We start from the raw sequence: 19,769 nt of genomic DNA, 5'->3' as shown, positions 1-19,769 counted from the left end.
AGCCTAGAACTCTTGAATGAGCGAGACAATGTGTGTGTTTGAGAGAGAGAGAGAGAGAGAGAGAGAGAGAGAGAGAGAGAGAGAGAGAGAGAGAGAGAGAGAGAGAGAGAGAGAGAGAGAGAATTGTGTATGCCAGCATATGTGCATGCATGCTTGTGTGTTGTAGAGTGTGGGCTTTAAAGTTGTTGGCGTGAGTTTGTATGTGAGAGAGGAAGGAGATGAATGAGAGGGTCTATTTAAACCCACCAGTGGCTCAGCCACAGCCAAGCCAAAACCACCGAGCCATTACGAAAACATACTTAATTAATGGCTACTGTATGTAACCACTTAATGACTGTTTCCTTCAAGCTCCAAACACAGTGTCAAGGGCACCTACAACAGTGTCTCTCTCAGTCTTTATTTCTCTCTCTCTCTCTCTCTCTCTCTCTAGCTCCACTACTCTCTCTCTTAGTCCCTTTACCTCCATCTCTCTCTCTCTCTCTCTCTCTCTCTCTCTCTATCAGTCTGTCTGTCTATTCAATTCAATTTTAATGTAAGGCTTTATTGGCATGGGAAACATATGTTAACATTGCCAAAGCAAGTGAACTTGATAATACACAAAAGTGAAATAAACAATCAAAATGAACAGTAGACATTACACTCACTGTCACGTCCTGACCATAGAGAGTCCTTATTTTCTATGGTGGAGTAGGTCAGGGCGTAACTGGGGGTTAGTCTAGTTTATTATATCTATGTGGGGTTCTAGTTTTGTTTTTCGATGTTGGTGATTGGTATGATTCCCAATTAGAGGCAGCTGGTAATTGTTGTCTCTAATTGGGGATCATATTTAAGTAGCATTTTTTTCCCGCGTGTTTGTGGGATATTGTTTACGTGTAGTTGCATGTTTGCACTCCGTTGTCGTCACGTATCGTTTATTCTTTATTGTTTTGTTGTGTGGTTCACTGACTTTAAAAGATGTGGAACCCAGATCACGCTGCACGTTGGTCCGAGTATGCTTCCAACGATCGTCACACTCACAAAAGATCCAAAAGAATAAAGACTTTGCAAATGTCATATTATGTGTATATATACAGTGTTGTAACGATGATGCAAATACTTAAAGTACAAAAGGGAAAATAAATAAACATAAATATGGGTTGTATTTACAATGTACAATGGTGTTTGTTCTTCACTGGTTGACTTTTTCTTGTGGCAACAGGTCACAAAACTTGCTGCTTTGACAGCACACTGTGGTATTTCACCCAGTAGATATGGGAGTTTATCAAAATTGGGTTTGTTTTCGAATTCTTTGTGGATCTGTGTAATCTGAGGTAAATATGTGTCTCTAATATGGTCATACATTTGGCAGGAGGTTAGGAAGTGCAGCTCAGTTTCCACCTCATTTTGTGGGCAGTGTAGAGCACATAGCCTGTCTTCTCTTGAGAGTCAGGTCTACCTACTGTTGGGGAATAATCAGAATTGGTTGGTAACATAGGTAAGATGTTTTATATTCATCATATGTTTGTAAGTTACTTCTCATCAGAATGTTATTTTTGTATAATACTGTGGCGGGGTTGCAGTATCTGTTCTATGTCAAGACTAAGTTGTTTGGGCTGGAGAGAGGGGAGAGGTCAAGCGTGTATCTCTTGGCTCCACAATGTCTGTGTGCCAGTCAGTGTGTCTCTGTGATCTTGTCAAGATAGGATGGATTTGATATATGCCTGTTGATATGGAGGATTGGTTTACGGTTCTGAGTTTGAGAAAATAACATGTTTTAGGAGACAAAGCTGAACGATGAATTATGCCCGTGCTGTGTTATCCTGTGTGTGTCTTTGCTATAAAGGATCTCAGTTGAAATGTGGAAGGGACTCTCAGAGAATTAATTGATAGACACTGAATTGATAGAGCTCATATAATTAAAAATGGACTTTGTGATAACTAACTCCGACTTGTGTGTGGTTTGCTCTCATGATTTGGTAAATAGAGGAAATTTCCACGACATTACGGCAGCCTTTCTCAATAGCAAAGCTATGCTCACTGAGTCTGGACATAGTCAAAGCTTTCCTTAAGTTTGGGTCAGTCACAGTGGGGAGGTATTCTGCCACTGTGTACTCTCTGTTTAGGGCCAAATAGCATTCTAGTTTGTTCTGTTTTTTTGTTAATTATTTTTAATGTGTCAAGTAATGATCTTTTTGTTATCTCATGAATTGGTTGGGTGTCTCTCCATTCATCTTTCTCCCCCCCTCCTATTGCACTGTATATTTCTCTCCCTCCGTCCCTTTCTCACTCCCTGTCTTTCTCAGTTTGCTTCTCTCTGTCCACCCTTTCTGACTGTCTTTCTCTCTTTCTCTCCATTTCTCACTCCCTGTTTCTTTCAGTATTTATTTCCGTCTCTCTCTCCTTGTTTCTCTCTCTTCCCCTCCATCTCTCACTCTCTGTCTCTCCGTCTTTCATTTTATCTGTCTCTCTCTGTTGCTATCTCTTTCTCTCACTCTCTCTTTCCCTGTCTCTCAGTATTCATTTCCCTCCCTCTCTCACTCCCTGTCTCTCTGTCTCTCTCTCGCTCTCTGTTTAGAGGGGGATTTTAGAAAAACAGTGACAGACAAGATGGCGGAAGAGGACAGGGCTTTGGAAGAAGCTGAGTTCTAAAGTATTTCCTTGTGGAGATCAGTAATATAATATGATCAAATTGGTAGAGGAAATATAATACGGAGAGATCCCCAGTTTGCAAACTGTGAAGAGTACAATATCAGCAGAAAGTATTTGGCTTATTGAGTAGTAGGCAATCACAACAGACTGGGTTATGGGTTGAATAACCAGAAAGTATCACTTCAGAAAACGCAACAAATATGTTTTGTCCTGATTTCCAAAAGTGTGACGACAACCAATCACAATTTACTTCCAGAGAACTACACAACAACATCCTCCGATTCTCTCCCTCCATTTCTGTTACATTATTCTCCTTTACTTTTTTCTCTCCTTTCTGCTATTACGCTAAAAAAGTAATGAAAGAAAAAAATGGTTTTGGGGACCCCATCCTTCTTGGTTTTTTTATTTGACATTTCAATCATTTAGAAGCCATGGTTTTGGAATAACCGTGATCCGTGGGAATGGAGTGCTTAAACTCCTCATTTATTCAAACGGCAGAGACTGCTTTACCCCAGAGAGGCTAAATAATGGCATACAGTCTGCCAGATAGAATTTTTGATGGTGAATAAATTATGGACGGAAGAGGATAACTCTGTTAATATATAAGCCATGAGTTTGTCATAAGTATTTAATAGTACAGTAGGAACGGACGCATCGGTGCATCTCTTTGTTTGTCGGAACGTAAATCTAATATCTGCCTTCAGAGAAGTTTGTCTCTCAGGCTATATCATCATCAGCACTTCATCTTTGTCTCCCTCCTACTATCCTTAGAATCCCCACTTCTATTTTATCATATCTTTTTATCTCTCTCAACTGCCCACTTCTCCATGCCATCCCTAATTCCCATCAGTGCTCAGATTCATAAAAAGAGTAGGTCTAAACCAGATGCTTATTTGAAAGACAGAATCAAAACCAGCAGGGCAGACACTCCGGCCCCTATGGAACAGAGGCACCCATCCCTGTCTAACATTTTGAGCCAAGGGGAAACTACAAATGTATCTGATACTTCCCTTTCCTCCAGTTTCCTCAAGTCAATTAAAGCAACAATTAACCTTGGGACACCTGATGGAGCCTGGCCCATAACGACGCCATTACGGTTCTCTGTTAGCTTAACTGCACTCATTACTGGGTAAATATATTACACCGGTTTGCAGGGGGAAACGGCCCCATTTGGCTCAGAACAAAGCCAATAATGTGATCAGGGAGAGGACTACTCAGTCAGGGAGACACAACTCAATCACCAGGATTTCACTACGTCTTTAACAAAAAGACAATTAGGGTCTCTGTGCTTTGACTCGATGACAGATGCTGCCGTGCCATGTTTCCGAGCTTCATGCCCTAACAATAAGCTAGCACAAGGGCATTACTACTTTAAAAAATAATATTTGGCTGACTGAAACTGTTTCATATTACACTGATCTGTGGTAGAAAGTGGCTTTCTGTGTTGTTCCTATTTTCTGATGGCTTTTGCACACTGTCTACAGGCCTACAGCAGGGGAAGGCAACTAGATTCAGCCGCGGGACAATTTTTGTCGGAGTGGATTATTTCAAAATAATAATCATTTCATACCTTGATTACATCAAGACACGATCACGTCTCTATTTATTTGTGGGAATACTACATTTCCTAAATTAAGCTTTTTTTTATGCTGAATTCCGGGTGATTGTACAGTCCTTTTTTTTAAACCAAAACCAAAAATTCTAAAAGAATCACAGTTGCCAACCCCTGGGCTACTGGTATGTTGGTAGCTGGCATGTACAGTGTGTGTTGTTTAATGCGCTTATATTAAATGTTTCCTACATGTCATTTTTTTATTTACGTAAATGTATACAGCAGTACAAAATAAATTTCCCAATTTAGGATGATAGACTAGTTTTCTCTATTAAATGGTATCTTGCCTCTCTTCTTCCCCCTCCTCCTCCTACTCCTCTTCTCCCTCCTCCTCCTCTGTCTCCTCCGGGCCAGCCCACTTTGGCCCGTTGATTAAATGCCTCTGTTTTCACTTGTGATTCACTTGTTCTCCGGCCGTATTCATTTCCTTATTATTTACTGTTCAGGGTACATGTTGTGTGTCAGACACATTACTAATCCCTATAAGGGAGTGTGTGTTTGTGTTTGTGTCTGTGTCTGTGTGTGTGTGTGTATCGGTGTGTGTGTGTGTGTGTGTCTGTCTGTGTGTCTGTGTGCGTGCGTGCATGTGTCTGTGTGTGCATGCTTGAATGTGTGTGTGTGCACGCCTGAACTCTGCCTGTGTGTGTGTGTGTGTGTGCGTGTGTGTGCGTGCGTGCGTGCGTGTGTGTGTGTGCGCGTTCGTGTGTCCATGAAATAAAACCCCTTGATTAATAAGAAACCCAGCGAACAGAGAGAAGGGCGGGAAGCTGTGCAGCTCTTGTGCATCTCTATAAGAGTAGGACTTAATCTAACATCTCTATTTGATACCAGCAGCAGCATAGCAGCACAGCAGCACAGCATCAGCCCAGACAAGCAGACTAGCCAGCGCCAGACGCCATATGAATGAATGGGAGCTCCATTACAGCCAGATTGAAATCACCTCAAGGAAATTGGACACTTCTCACTCCACTGATATGGACTTTGTCCCAAGTAGCACCCTATTTCCTATATAGTAAACTACTTTTGACCAGGGCACATAGGGCTACATAGGGAATAGGGTGCCATTTGGGATGCGGAAATGGAGATATAAACCAATCTGTCTGAAATATAGTCCTGCCAGGTGTCTATCAAGATGATTGAACTCCATACCTCATGCAGATACACTTTTTCTCTCCATTCCCTTTTCCACTTAGGCTCCTTTTGTACACTCCTATATTCTATTCCTTGCTTTTTAAAAAGACACTCTCCATCCCTCTCTCTCTCTTTCCATTATAGATCCTTTCTGATGCCGCTGGATACAGATGCTATCAGAAACAGTTGTTTTGAATGGTCCAATAACAGGATATCTTCTATTAACTGCACACACAGGACCTGTAGAGCACATTTTATACATGTCATTAAAAACAATGCTCCTCTACTGCAGAAGCAAAAACTCATGCAAGGAAATCTAAACAACATCTCCCTCTGTGCAGACTGCAGAGAAAGGCACGCAAACTGTGTATAGCCACACACAATGCAGAAACACATGTGGAGGCACTTTCACAATATGTTGGTGCACAAACACACATGGTTTTGGATGAGCAAAAACAACAGGAAAAGTCTTGAGTGCTGAAATATCTATGCCGAGCAAGGAAGCTCATGACGGAAAAAAAACTTTCCTTCACATGCGCGCGGGGGGAGGGTACTGAGTGTCTTTGATGATTAAAATAGTGTCTCTCACTCTCAACTATATTGTATCTTGTCTAGCAGGTCTAACTCCTGATGTATCTGTCAGTAGCAGCTTCAGGAGGTATAACCCCTTTTCTTCTCATTCCATTCACCACTGCTCCCCTGAACACACACACCAATAAAAGCTACTGTATAATTCTGTGTGTTTCCTGTTCGCATGTCCCAGAGCTGTTTGAACTTTCCTCGATGACAGTGATGACACTGCTGGTTTAGACAGACTGAGAGCTACCAGCCTCAACCCAGTATATCACTGTCATACTGTCTCTGGTCCAGCGTCTGTTTCATACTCTAAACTACTGGGATCTGCCTGTATCCATCCATCCTCTTTACCTCTATACCACTGGGATCTGCCTGTATCCATCCATCCTCTCTATCTCTACACTACTGGGATCTGCCTGTATCCATCCATCCTCTCTATCTCTATACTACTGGGATCTGCCTGTATCCATCCATCCTCTCTATCTCTATACTACTGGGATCTGCCTGTATCCATCCATCCTCTCTCTCTCTATACAACGGGGATCTGCCTGTATCCATCCATCCTCTCTATCTCTATACTACTGGGATCTGCCTGTATCCATCCATCCTCTCTATCTATATCTACACTACTGGGATCTGCCTGTATCCATCCATCCTCTCTATCTCTACACTCCTGGGATCTGCCTGTATCCATCCATCCTCTCTAACTCTACACTACTGGGATCTGCCTGTATCCATCCATCCTCTCTATCTCTACGCTACTGGGATCTGCCTGTATCCATCCATCCTCTCTATCTCTACACTACTGGGATCTGCCTGTATCCATCCATCCTCTCTATCTCTATACTACTGGGATCTGCCTGTATCCATCCATCCTCTCTAACTCTACACTACTGGGATCTGCCTGTATCCATCCATCCTCTCTAACTCTACACTACTGGGATCTGCCTGTATCCATCCATCCTCTCTATCTCTACACTACTGGGATCTGCCTTTATCCATCCTCTCTATCTCTACACTACTGGGATCTGCCTTTATCCATCCTCTCTAACTCTACACTACTGGAAACGGCCTGTATCCATCCATCATCTCTATCTCTACACTACTGGGATCTGCCTTTATCCATCCTCTCTATCTCTACACTACTGGGATCTGCCTTTATCCATCCTCTCTAACTCTACACTACTGGAAACGGCCTGTATCCATCCATCATCTCTATCTCTACACTACTGGGATCTGCCTTTATCCATCCTCTCTATCTCTACACTACTGGGATCTCCCTGTGTCCATCCATCCTCTCTATCTCTACACTACTGGGATCTGCCTGTATCCATCCATCCTCTCTATCTCTACACTACTGGGATCTGCCTGTATCCATCCATCCTCCCTATATCTACAATACTAGGATCTGCCTGTATCCATCTATCTATCTATCTATCTATATTTGAGTCATTTAGCAGACGCTCTCAGAGCAACTTACAGGATAAAATAGGGTTAAGTGTCTTGCTCGACAGATTTAGGGTTAAGTGCCTTGCTCGACAGATTTTCCCCTAACTGGCTCGGGGATTCGAACAAGTTACTGGCTCAACGCTCTTAACTGCTAGCCTACTACCTATCTCTCTCTCTCATTCTCTCTCACTTTCTTTCTGTCTTTCTCTTCCTCTCTCAAGGCTTCGGCTCAACCTTGCCATGTAAGTACAGAGAGAAACAATGAGAGAAAGCAATGGGAGAAAAGTAAGAGAGTGGGACGTAATAAGGACATACAGAAGAACAAGGCAAAATAAAATAAGTGAATTATGTTGTCATCTGCAGCTCACACACACAACACAGTAGCATGCACACATTTCCATCCAGAGAGACAATAAAAAACTAAGAACACTCCCTCGGGAGAAACCAGGGCCAAATGACTCTACCATCGCCCCACAAGTTACAATTTCACAATAACAATAAACCTACTGTACTTAGCTTATCAAAATATCACTGTCAGTACCACTAGAGATCAAATTGTTAATGATCTAAAAATACCTCAAACATATGCAAATATTTAAAGAATTCACAGTGTCATTCTAAAATATCCCAGCTATGACGAAATGCTTTAGAATCCATAATGGTACGCATCCATAATAGTTGAGGTGAATTGGAGGGGTTTATTTAAGTTATTTAAGATAAACTTAACAAACCCCTCCCTCTAGACCATGGTTTGATTGAACACACACACGTTCACATAGAGCAGGAGACACACATTAACAAACCACTCAAATACACTGACACACCTTCTAACACTCTGACACGGTTGCTCACACATTCACACACAGCTGCAGAAGCATAAACCTACATGCTCTCGCAGTCATGTCAGAATTAGATGTTCAGCCATGTTTCTCAAACGTCATATTTCAAAGTTGTTCCAAACGTCACATTTTGATGTGTTTAAAGGTTGTGTGTGTGTGTGTGTGTGTGCGTATGTGGGTGTGATTGTGTACCTCAGCAGGTTCATTAGCTGGATAGGTTACCCAAAAACAAACCCAGCTAAGCTGGGCCAGCCCCCCATCCAGCACACACACATAGGTCCACTTCCCCTACACCAGCCTAAATAAATCTGCTGGTGTAATGGATGAACTTTACCAAAAACAACAAGTTTTGGCATGTTTCACTTCCCAGGAATATTCTGTCCAGACGGAGAGACATTAATGAATGCTAAGAATATACATTATATGCTTCTCACAGTTGTGTCAAGTTGGCTGGCTGTTCTTTGGCTGATGGACCATTCTTGATACATATGGGAAACTGTTGAGCGTGAAAAGCGTTGCAGTCCTTGAAACAAACCGGTGCGCCTGGCACCTACTACCATATCCCCTTCAAAGGCACTTCAATATTTTGTCTTGCCCATTCACCCTCTGAATGGCACATATAAACAATCTGTGTCTCAAGGCTGAAAAATCCTTCTTTAACTTGTCTCCTCCCCTTCATCTACACTGATTGAAGTGGATTTAACATAAATTAGGGATCAAAGCTTTCACCTGAATTCACCTGGTCAGTCTATGGCATGGAAAGAGCAGGTGTTCTTAATGTTTGTTACAGTACCAGTCAAAAGGTTGGACACACCTACTCATTCCACGGTTTTTCTTCATTTTTACTATTTTCTACATTGTAGAATAATAATGATGACATCAAACTATGAAATAACACATATGGAATATTGTAGTAAGCAAAAAGTGTTAAATCAAATTATATTTTACATTTGAGATTATTCAAAGTAGCCATCCTTTGCCTTGATGACAGCTTTGCATGGTCTTGGCATTCTCTCACCCAGCTTCATGATGTAGTCACCTGGAATGCATTTCAATTAACAGGTGTGCCTTGTTAAAAAAAACTTTCCTTCTAAATGTGTTTGAACCAATCATTTGAAGGGTTGGTATACAGAAGATAGCTCTATTTGATAAAATACCAAGTCCGTGTTATGGCAAGAACAGCTCAAATAAGCAAAGAGAAACGACAGTCCATCATTACTTTAAGACATGAAGGTCAGTCAATCCAGAAAATGTCAAGAACTTTGAAAGTTTCATCAAGTGCAGTCGCAAAAACCATCAAGTGCTATGAAATTGGCTCTCATGAGGACCGCCACAGGAAAGGAAGACCCAGAGTTACCTCTGCTGCAGGGGATAAGTTCATTAGAGTTACCAGCCTCAGAAATTGCAGCTCAAATAAATGCTTCACAGAGTACAGTATTTATTGATCCCTAATATATATATATATATATATATATATATATATATATATATATATATATATATATATATATATATACTGTATAGATAGAGAGACACTGAGAGAGAGAAATAAAGAGAGAAAGAGATGAGAGAGGAGGGAGAGAGAGAGGAGGGATAACAGGTGGAAAGAGGAAGGAGAGGACGGGTGACTGAATGATAGAAGTTTGAGCCCTCTAGTGTTAGTTTGTTGTGGCACAGCTAGTCTGTGTGGGAGTGTGTGTTTGTGTGTATGTTCGTGGGGGTAAAGGTGAACTACAGTGGTATTCTCCTCGTGTACACACTCCTCTCTTCTCTACAGAATGTCCTGTGCTTTCAGAAAACATTATTGATTACCATGGTTCCCATAGAGAGATGGCAAATCCTTACCGGGCCTCAATGAGATCTCATCCCCTGTGTGTGTGTGTGTGTGTGTGTGTGTGTGTGTGTGTGTGTGTGTGTGTGTGTGTGTGTGTGTGTGTGTGTGTGTGTGTGTGTGTGTGTGTGTGTGTGTGTGTGTGTGTGTGTGTGTGAGAGAGAGAGAGAGAGAGAGAGAGAGAGAGAGAGAGAGAGAGGGAGAGAGAGACATTGTTCCACCACTGCTTCTAGTTGGGGGTGTGGTGTATGCGTGAATAAATGTGGGTGTACAGTATGTGTTGTGTGCTTTTAGAGTGTGTATTAGTGTTAAGGGGATTATACTATTATACTATACTATTACACTGTACTAGTTATATTAAAATAGTTATATTATATGAGTTATACTATTGTAGTTATATTATACTAGTTATATTATACTAGTTATATTTTACTAGTTATATTATACTGCGCATATTATACTAGTTATACTATACTAGTATATATTACACTAGTTATACTATTCTAGTTATATTATACTAGTTATATTATACTAGTTATACTATACTAGTGTTATTATGCTAGTTTTATTACACAAGTTATACTATACTAGTTATACTATACAAGTTATATTATACTAGTTATACTATTCTAATCATATTATACTAGTTATACTATACTAGTGATACTATACTAGTTATAATATACTAGCTGTATTATACTAGTTATAATATAATAGCTATATTATGCTAGTTATACTATACTTGTTAAATTATACTAGTTATACTATACTAGTTATATTATATGAGTTATTCTATACTAGTTATATTATACTAGTTATACCATTCTAGTTATATTATACTAGTTATACTATACTAGTGATACTAAACTAGTTGCACTACACTAGTTGTATTATACTAGTTATATTATGCTTGTTATTCTATATTAGTTATATTATACTAGTTATAAAATACTAGTTATATTATACTAGTTATACAACACTAGTTATACTATACTAGTAATATTATACCCGTTATATTGTGCTAGTTATACTATACTAGTTATATTATGCTATGTAGGTTTATGTCCAGTATGTGTTAAATTCATTTTCTAGTGTAGTAGCCAAAATGTTTTATCCTTAAATAATTCAAAAATTCTTTCCTATGTCTTTAATATAGCGAAGTACTCCATAATGGGTCCATGTCTGATGAAAGGTATAGATTTGGCCTGATCTTTGACCTGAGGATAGGATTGCTGCATCTTTAAATAGAGTGTGACTATACTGACAGAAAAGGTGTTCTTTTTCATCATGATGTTCTCTTTTAATAGACACTGTAACTGTTGCTGAAACCAACAGCCGCATGGCCAGAAGATCCCCATTCTAACACCCAGTGGTGATACTATAATGTGTGTCCAGCCCTGTGGGTCTGCTCTGTAACCAACCCATTACACAACCGCACGACGCACTTCACATAGAACATGAGTGTGTGGGTTTCAAGACACGTGTGGGTTTTAGGTGCATACACAAGAGTGTGTGTGTTTGTGTTTGTTTGAGAGAGCGAGAGAGCGAGAGAGAGAGATTCTGTGAGGAAGACTGAGTTCATGACTGCGTCCGTACGCGTGGACCTGCTCATTTGGAATCAATGGCCAATTGCACCTAATTCACATGTGCGTGCGAAATGGGCTCAGACGGGAGTGAGACTGGGACCAATGGACAGCTACCTCAGTTTCATTTTAGATTTGGCTTCAGACCAATCAAATCACTTTCTTAACTAAATGTAATCTTCTGAAAAATGTGTCTGTTTCTGGTCTGCTTGTGTTGATATCCTGCAGCAGCTTGCTGAATCGGCCCTTTCCTAAGCCATGGATGGAAATGGGGATTTGGACATGTGGTTATGACGTTATTCCCTGATCTAACCATAAATTAATACATTATATATACAAAGGTATGTGGACAGTCCTTTAAATTAGTGCATTCGGCTATTTCAGCCTCATCCGATGCTGACAGGTGAATAAAATTGAGCACACAGCCATGCAATCTTCATAGACAAACATTGGCAGTCGAATGGCCTTACTGAAGATCTCAGTGACTTTCAACCTGGATGCCACCTTTCCAACAAGTCAGTTCGTCAAATTTCTGCCCTGCTAGAGCTGCAGGGGTCAACTGTAAGTGCTGTTATTGTGGAAGTGGAAATGTCTAGGAGCAACAACGGCTTAGCCGCGAAGTGGTAGCCACATAGGCTCACAGAGCGGGCCAGTAGAGTGCTGAAGTGCGCAGCGCGTAAAAATCATCTGTCCTGTTTTGCAACACTCACTACTGTGTTCCAAACTGCCTCTGGAAGCAACGTCAAGAACTGTTTGTCGGGAGCTTCATGAAATGGGTTTCCATGGCCGAGCAGCCGCACACAAGCCTAAGATCAGCATTTGCAATGCCAAGCATTAGCTGGAGTGGTGTAAAGCTCGCCTTCATTGGACTCTGGAGCAGTGGAAATGCGTTTTCCGGAGAACTGAATCACTCTTCAACATCTGGCAGCCGACGGGCGATTCTGGGTTTGGCAGATGCCAGGAGAATGCTCCAATGCATAGCGCCAACTGTAAAGTTTGGTGCAGGAGGAATAATAGTCTGAGGCTGTTTTTCATGGTTCGGGCCCCTTAGTTCCAGTGAAGGGAAATCTTAACGCTACAGCACACAATGACATTCTAGACGATTCTGTGCTTTCAGCTTTGTGGCAACAGTTTGGGGTAAGCCCTTTCCTGTTTCAGCGTGACAATGTCCCCGTGCACAAAGCGAAGCCCATACAGAAATGGTTTGTAGAAATCGGTGTGGAAGAACTTGACTGGCCTGCACAGAGCCCTGACTTCAACCACATCGAACACCTTTGGGATGAATTGGAACGCCGACTGCAAGCCAGGCCTAATCACCCAACATCAGTGCCCAACCTCACTAATGCTCCTGTGGCTGAATGGAAACAAGTCCCCGCAGTAATGCTCCAACATCTAGTGGAAAGTCTTCCCAGAAGAGTGGAGGCTGTTATAGCAGCAAAGGGGGGAACAACTCATCATTAATGCCCATGATTTTGGAATGAGATGTTCGACTTGCAGGTGTCCATATACCTTTGGTCATGTGTACGTTGTGAGTTCAATATGTAGCCAAGTAGTCCCAAGTAGTTGCCCACGGGAGGAAGTTAAGCTAGCAAGCGTTTTAGCTATGAACACAAAAACTAAAAGTATACGGTGTGACAGGGCCATATACTGTTTTCCAACATGAAAGAGAGGAGGTTAGCATTGGAGTTCAACTAGTCTTCAAGTAGGTTGAGTAAAAAAAAATGTTTTACACACACACACACACACACACAGAGAGAGAGAGAGAAACAGAGAAATCTGTACCATGGACATCCATGTGATATTTAGCAACATTGATTGGACTAAATTGTTTTTTGTATTTTTAAGTTTGTTTTCAGTGTATTAAACTAAGCATTTCGAGCCTTGTTGATTTGATGATGTTTACATTTTGAATTTGAAATGGTGCTCAAATAGCGGAGGCAGTGCTCCTGTTGTCTTTGTGCTGATTTGTGTTAACTCCGTGGTTCTAAATCAGTAGTTGATTAGTAAACTGTCAAAAACAATAACCTACTTGACCATGCTGCAGGTGATATAACTGTTTGTTACATGCAACATTTGCTTGGTGGACTTCAGACATATGTTGCTCTCCAGTTTTGTGATGAAACAAACGTATGTTTAGTTTAATGTATTACGCCACTGTGTGACTGTTGTCATTTTGTTGTCACGGATTTATTGTATATCAGGGTGGCTATCAGGGTGGCTATAGCGCAAACAACGCAATTCTCAGCACATAGGTTGTAATATGACTTTTTTACTGTCTTGGCTTTTACCCACGCACCGCTTCTTTCTCCATCACCTCATCTACAGCCCCAGCGTCCCCCGTCACTATATTACCTTGCACTGACCTTGCGATCACACATGAACTATTCCCCAAAGTGATCTTGACCGCCCGCAACGCAGCGCACGTCCGCGTACATCTCCATTCATCTGAACTGCGTGGTCAGACTACTAGGCGTTTTCTCCGTCGGTCTTTCATATAAATGAGCTAGAAAATGTTTCCCTTAACCCTTAGGACACTTAGGAAAGATCACGACAGCACGTTTGAACATAATTAATCAAATTAGCTTTAACTAGGTAGAAACATAATAGGGGTGGGGGGGGGGGCGATGCACGATCAGCCCAGCAGATGAATTCCACATCTGCCGTATATAATTCGGAGATGGAAAAGCCAATATCACACTGTCCAAGGAGTCCAAAATCTCTTCCCCTTTTCTCGCCTTTTTCGCGATCAGTAAAGCAATTCCGACTGGATATAATATCACCGTATCTTCCGAGGCTTGCATTAGGGGGGAAAAATAACCTATTAGCCCCCCACTTGATCGAAGGCTGGGTTACAAACTGTGACAGGAACAAGAAGTGCCAGAGCGAGGGGAGAGACCGCTGGGGAGAAAGTGGAGAGGCCGCTGGGGAGAGAGGGGAGCTACGCCGCGCTACTCCCACAGAACAGAGCGCTGCCCCAAAAATACAACAGGGCTTCGCTTCCCGCGGGAGGAACATGAAATACTGCGCCAAAGGTGCAACTGCCTGTCTGGCGCTCTATGCCAAACATATAAAGCCTTACAACGTACAGCTGCCCTGGGAAAAGGGTTACATGGAGGCTTCCCACGTACCTGGTTTTTATGCCGTGGTCCATCTTCGAGTTCCGAAGTGCTGTTCATGATTCCCCGTCGGTCATTTACCATTCTCCGGAGAACCTTTAGACCAAAGCCGCCTGTTGGTACCAGGCGGGGGGAAAGGAGAACGCTCTATTAGTCTCTTTCCGGACGATCTACTCCATAGAACGGGGTGTTAGCTCTAAGTGTTCACGTACAGAGGGAGAGAGAAGCTAAACTACTTCTCGACCACACGGGCTGGCTACGGTTCTAGAAGGAGTAATGGGGAAGCTACAGCCACACACATTGTGAGCTCATACCCAACGCACAGAACTTAACTTCTTTGCCTCTCTGGGTTGTAAATTCGGTTAATTTTGGCCGTTACCTTCGACAGGCAACAACCTATAACAATCAGAGATCAAAGAAAGTCAAAGTAAGAAAATGAACAGAGAATCCAATGAAAAGGTCACTTGGATAGCGGGAATATATTCCAAATAAATGTGTCTACTAAAAAAAACTCAATAGCGCTCTCCTTACAGAACTGCTCTCACCAATCGTTCAGCAAGTGCCAAGAATGTGTTATCCTCAGTATTGAAGAAGCAAAAAAACAAATAGTTAGTTACTTCCAGACTGCCCCGTTTTGAGTGAAAAGGATTAAGCCAAGGTACAGTGCAATAGCCTATCGCCTGCTACATTGCTATGTGGTGGGGTTGATTTCTTCCCACAATTGAGTGATGACTGCAAGGCTCCGGTCAGCGGCAATTTAGTAGCTGATATGCATGAGGATGGTTATTTCGCACAGATGCTTTTGCCAAGAGCGGTTCAGGCAGATTAGCGGGCTCGGTTCGTGTGCGGCGTGGGGCGCTCCGTGCCTCCGAAGCTGTCAATCAGCGCGTTCCCCTCCGTGCGCGAAGCGCGTTCCACCATGCTCTCGTTCTGCTCGACTGTTCTGCTGTGCCCTCCGCGCGCATCTGGCTGGTGCTGTGCCTCTGTCGCTGCCTTCTAATTGTTGTGTTGCTACCAACAGGCTACAGATGAAACATCTGGGTTGAAGCAAAATCATGTCGTTGCCTGATTAACGTAAGCTACTTATTTTTCACAGCATGTGGATGCACAAAATATATGTACCATATGCAGCATAACCTACATTTGTTTGCTACCTAACTCTGATAACAGGTTATTACATGGATTAGATATTAAACATAGTAGGACACAGTTTGGCTATGTTTATAGCATGTACACTGCCTTCAGAAAGTATTCAGACCACTTGATTTTGTTACACATTTTGTTATGTTGAAAAGTAAGAATAAAATGTATTTACTTGTCCTTTTTGTCAAAGTTCCACACACAATACTATGTAAGGTCAAAGTGGAAAAAACATTTGATGATACACATTTATTAATAAAACACTAATATATCTTGATTAATTAAGTATTCAACCCCGTGAGTCAATATTTTATAATCACCTTTGGCAGCGATTACAGCTGTGAGTGTTCTTGGGTAAGTCTCTCAGAGCTTTGCATAGCTGGATTTTACAATACTTGCCCATTATTCTTTAAAATATTATTCAAGCCCTGTCAAGTTGGTTGTTGATCATTGCCGTAGATTTTCAAGACGATTTAAGTCAAAATTGTAGCTAGGCCACTCAGGAACATTCAATGTCCTCTTGGTAAGCAACTACAGTGTACATTTGGCCTTGTGTTTTTGGTTATTGTCCTGCTGAAAGGTGAATTTGTCTCTCAGTGTCTGGTGTAAAGCAGACTGAACCAGGTTTTCCTCTAGGATTTTGCTTGTGCTTAGCTCTTTTCCATTCACTTTTATCCTAAATAACTCCCTAGTACTTTGCCGATGACAAGCATACCCATAGCATGATGCAGTATTACCTTAGTGCCTTATTGCACAAACCTAATTTAGGTCAGTATTGTGGAGTGACTAGAATGTTCTTGAGCCATGCTCAGTTTTCTCCTATCACATCATTAAACTCGGTAACCGTTTTAAAATCACCACTGGCCTCATGGTGAAATCCCTGAGTGAAATTCACTACTCGACTGAGGGACCTTACAGATAATTGTATATGTATAAGGACACAAGGCGAGACCCAAATGGGGACAGGCGAGAGTTCATAAACCAGGTCAGAGTCCAAACAGTACCAGACGATAGCCAGTCTTCGAGGTCAGGCCAGGCAGGTGTCAGAAACCAGATCCGAGTCCAAAACAGTACAAGGGGATAGGCAGGCTGGTAGTCAGAACAGGCAGAGTGGTCAGGCAGGCAGGTACGGAGTCAGGACAGGCAACGGTCAAAACCAGGAGGACTAGCAACAAACAGAGACTGGGAAAAATAGGAGCAAGGAAAACCGCTGGTTGACTTGGCAAACAAGACGAACTGGCACAGAGAGACATGAAACACAGGGATATATATGTAACGGATGTGAAACGGCTAGCTTAGTTAGCGGTGCGCGCTAAATAGCGTTTCAATCGGTGACGTCACTTGCTCTGAGACCTTGAAGTAGTAGTTCACCTTGCTCTGCAAGGTAGCTAGCTTTTGTGGAGCGATGGGTAGCGATGCTTCGTGGGTGACTGTTGTTGATGTGTGCAGAGGGTCCCTGGTTCGCGCCCGGGTATGGGCGAGGGGACGGTCAAAAGTTATACTGTTACATTGGTGCCGTGACCCGGATCACTGGTTGCTGCGGAAAAAGGAGGAAGGTCAAAAGGGGGGTGAGTGTAACGGATGTGAAACGGCTAGCTTAGTTAGCGGTGCGTGCTAAATAGCGTTTCAATCGGTGACTTGCTCTGAGACCTTGAAGTAGTAGTTCCCCTTGCTCTGCAAGGGCCGCGGCTTTTGTGGAGCGATGGGTAACGATGCTTCGTGGGTGACTGTTGTTGATGTGTGCAGAGGGTCCCTGGTTCACGCCCGGGTATGGGTAAAGTTATACTGTTACATATACACCAGGGATAATAAGTGACACCCCGATGGGGTGGAGACAATCACAAGGTAAGGTGAACCAGATCAGGGTGTGACAATATGTGGAGTACGGAGATGGGCTAGTCATTCATGTTAACCACATAGTGAGTCCATGTAACTTTTATGTGACATGTTTAGCACATTTTTACTCCTGAACTTATTTAGGCTTGCCATAACAAATAAATTGAATACTTATTGACTCAAGACTTTACAGCTTTTCATTTGTAATTCATTGTAACGGTTGTCTTCCTCCTCGTCAGAGGAGGAGTAGTAGCAAGGATCGGAGGAACAATGCGCGGCGTGGTAAGTGTTCATGATATTTATTATAACTCAGAACACTAACGAATAAAACAACAAAGAGAACGAAATTAAACCGAAACAGTCCTGTACGGTGAATACACAAAAACACAGAACAGAAAATATAATCACCCTCAACTCAAGGGTGAAAACAGGCTGCCTAAGTATGGTTCTCAATCAGGGACAACGATTGACAGCTGCCTCTGATTGAGAACCATACCAGGCCAAACACAGAAATACCAAATCATAGAAAAAGGAACATAGACAACCCACCCAACTCACGCCCTGACCATACTAAAACAAAGACATACAAAATAACTAAGGTCAGAACGTGACATACATTTGTAAAAAATAAATAAAAATTGAATAAAATAATACACTTTGACAATATGGGGTATTGTGTGTAGATCAGTGACACAAGCTCTCCATTTAATCAAATCAAATTTATTTTATATAGCCCTTCGTACATCAGCTGATATCTCAAAGTGCTGTACAGAAACCCAGCCTAAAACCCCAAACAGCAAGCAATGCAGGTGAAGAAGCACGGTGGCTAGGAAAAACTCCCTAGAAAGGCCAAAACCTAGGAAGAAACCTAGAGAGGAACCAGGCTATGTGGGGTGGCCAGTCCTCTTCTGGCTGTGCCGGGTGGAGATTATAACAAAACATGGTCAAGATGTTCAAATGTTCATAAATGACCAGCATGGTCGAATAATAATAAGGCAGAATAGTTGAAACTGGAGCAGCAGCACAGTCAGGTGGACTGGGGACAGCAAGGAGTCATCATGTCAGGTATTCCTGGGGCATGGTCGATTTCGATTTTAAATTCAGGCTGTAACACAACAAAATGTGGAAAAAGTCTAGGGGAGTGAATATTTTCTGAAGGCACTTGCAACATGCAAGAGTGTCAGCAAGAAATGCAATTGGAATAAAGAATGCTAATAGTGAGCATCTCCATGAAGTAGGTGCATCCGTAATGGTGCAGGGACAATTAAACATAGCCAGAGACATCAAGTTGCATTGATAAAAACATGTATTTATTAATCTATTTTGTTAACTGTGCATGACAACAAGGATTCCCCTGGAGAAAATGCATTTAATTACATTCATGGGTTTTTATTTAGCATAACAAAATGAGATGGAACACTCTTCACTTCCATATATGAAATATTCCATAACAGTGTCACTTGTGTTATTAACTGCCTTTCAACTGCCAAAATGGACACATTGACTTCACATATGCTTACTCAGACAAGAGACATAGCAGTTGCTAAATGACCTTACAAAATGTATTTTCAAACCCAGGAGCAAAGGTCCCCATTTGAATAAGAAAAGTGCATGCTCTGTGCAAATATAGTGCATCCTAAGCACAATCGGCAGTGGTTTCCACACTTAGCATGCATTGTTGTGGGCTATTGACACAGATTGGAATAACATGGTTTTCTCTCATGCATATGAGGCATGACTTTAATATCACCAAGTTGTGACAGGCCAGCAGGATGGAAGGCCAAGTGTATGATGTGGAAAAACACCATATTCCCACTTACAACAGTTAGCTGGGCTAGCTTAGAGTAGCAGCAAGAGGTGGGTTAGCTAGTGTAGCAGCAAGAGCTGGGCTAGCTTAGAGTAGCAGCAATAGGTGGGTTAGCTAGTCTAGCAGCAAGCGGTGGGCTAGCTTAGAGTAGCAGCAAGAGGTGGGTTAGCTAGTGTAGCAGCAAGCGGTGGGTTAGCTAGTGTAGCAGTAAGAGGTGGGCT

At 42.1% G+C, this 19,769-nt stretch overlaps 1 protein-coding gene and 1 long non-coding RNA gene across 5 annotated transcripts in view; one reads left to right on the top strand and one right to left on the bottom strand.

The window, feature by feature from the left end:
- LOC110523391 (fibrinogen C domain-containing protein 1) overlaps positions 1-15,767 on the bottom strand; it is a 330,227-nt gene extending 314,460 nt beyond the window's left edge. The window contains exons 1-2 of one of the 4 annotated variants that reach the window (XM_036977013.1): positions 15,311-15,762; positions 14,778-14,878 (exon numbers count right to left, since the gene is read on the bottom strand). In XM_036977013.1, coding sequence (XP_036832908.1) covers positions 14,778-14,849 — 72 coding nt within the window. In that variant the 5' untranslated portion in view covers positions 14,850-14,878; positions 15,311-15,762. Of the gene's footprint in view, positions 1-14,777 lie in introns of all 4 variants that reach the window. The other 3 variants (XM_036977015.1, XM_036977012.1, XM_036977014.1) reach the window with 3 other exon arrangements.
- LOC110523392 overlaps positions 15,318-19,769 on the top strand; it is a 7,600-nt gene continuing 3,148 nt past the window's right edge. The window contains exons 1-2 of the long non-coding RNA XR_002473444.2: positions 15,318-15,423; positions 15,787-15,839. This is a non-coding gene — a long non-coding RNA (uncharacterized LOC110523392). The remainder of the gene's footprint in view (positions 15,424-15,786; positions 15,840-19,769) is intronic.

The sequence above is a fragment of the Oncorhynchus mykiss genome, chromosome 5 (assembly GCF_013265735.2).
Source record: "Oncorhynchus mykiss isolate Arlee chromosome 5, USDA_OmykA_1.1, whole genome shotgun sequence".
NCBI classification, from domain to species: Eukaryota; Metazoa; Chordata; class Actinopteri; order Salmoniformes; family Salmonidae; genus Oncorhynchus; species Oncorhynchus mykiss.
Note: the sequence above shows the minus strand (reverse complement) of the source record. Positions and strands in the feature narration are given on the sequence as shown.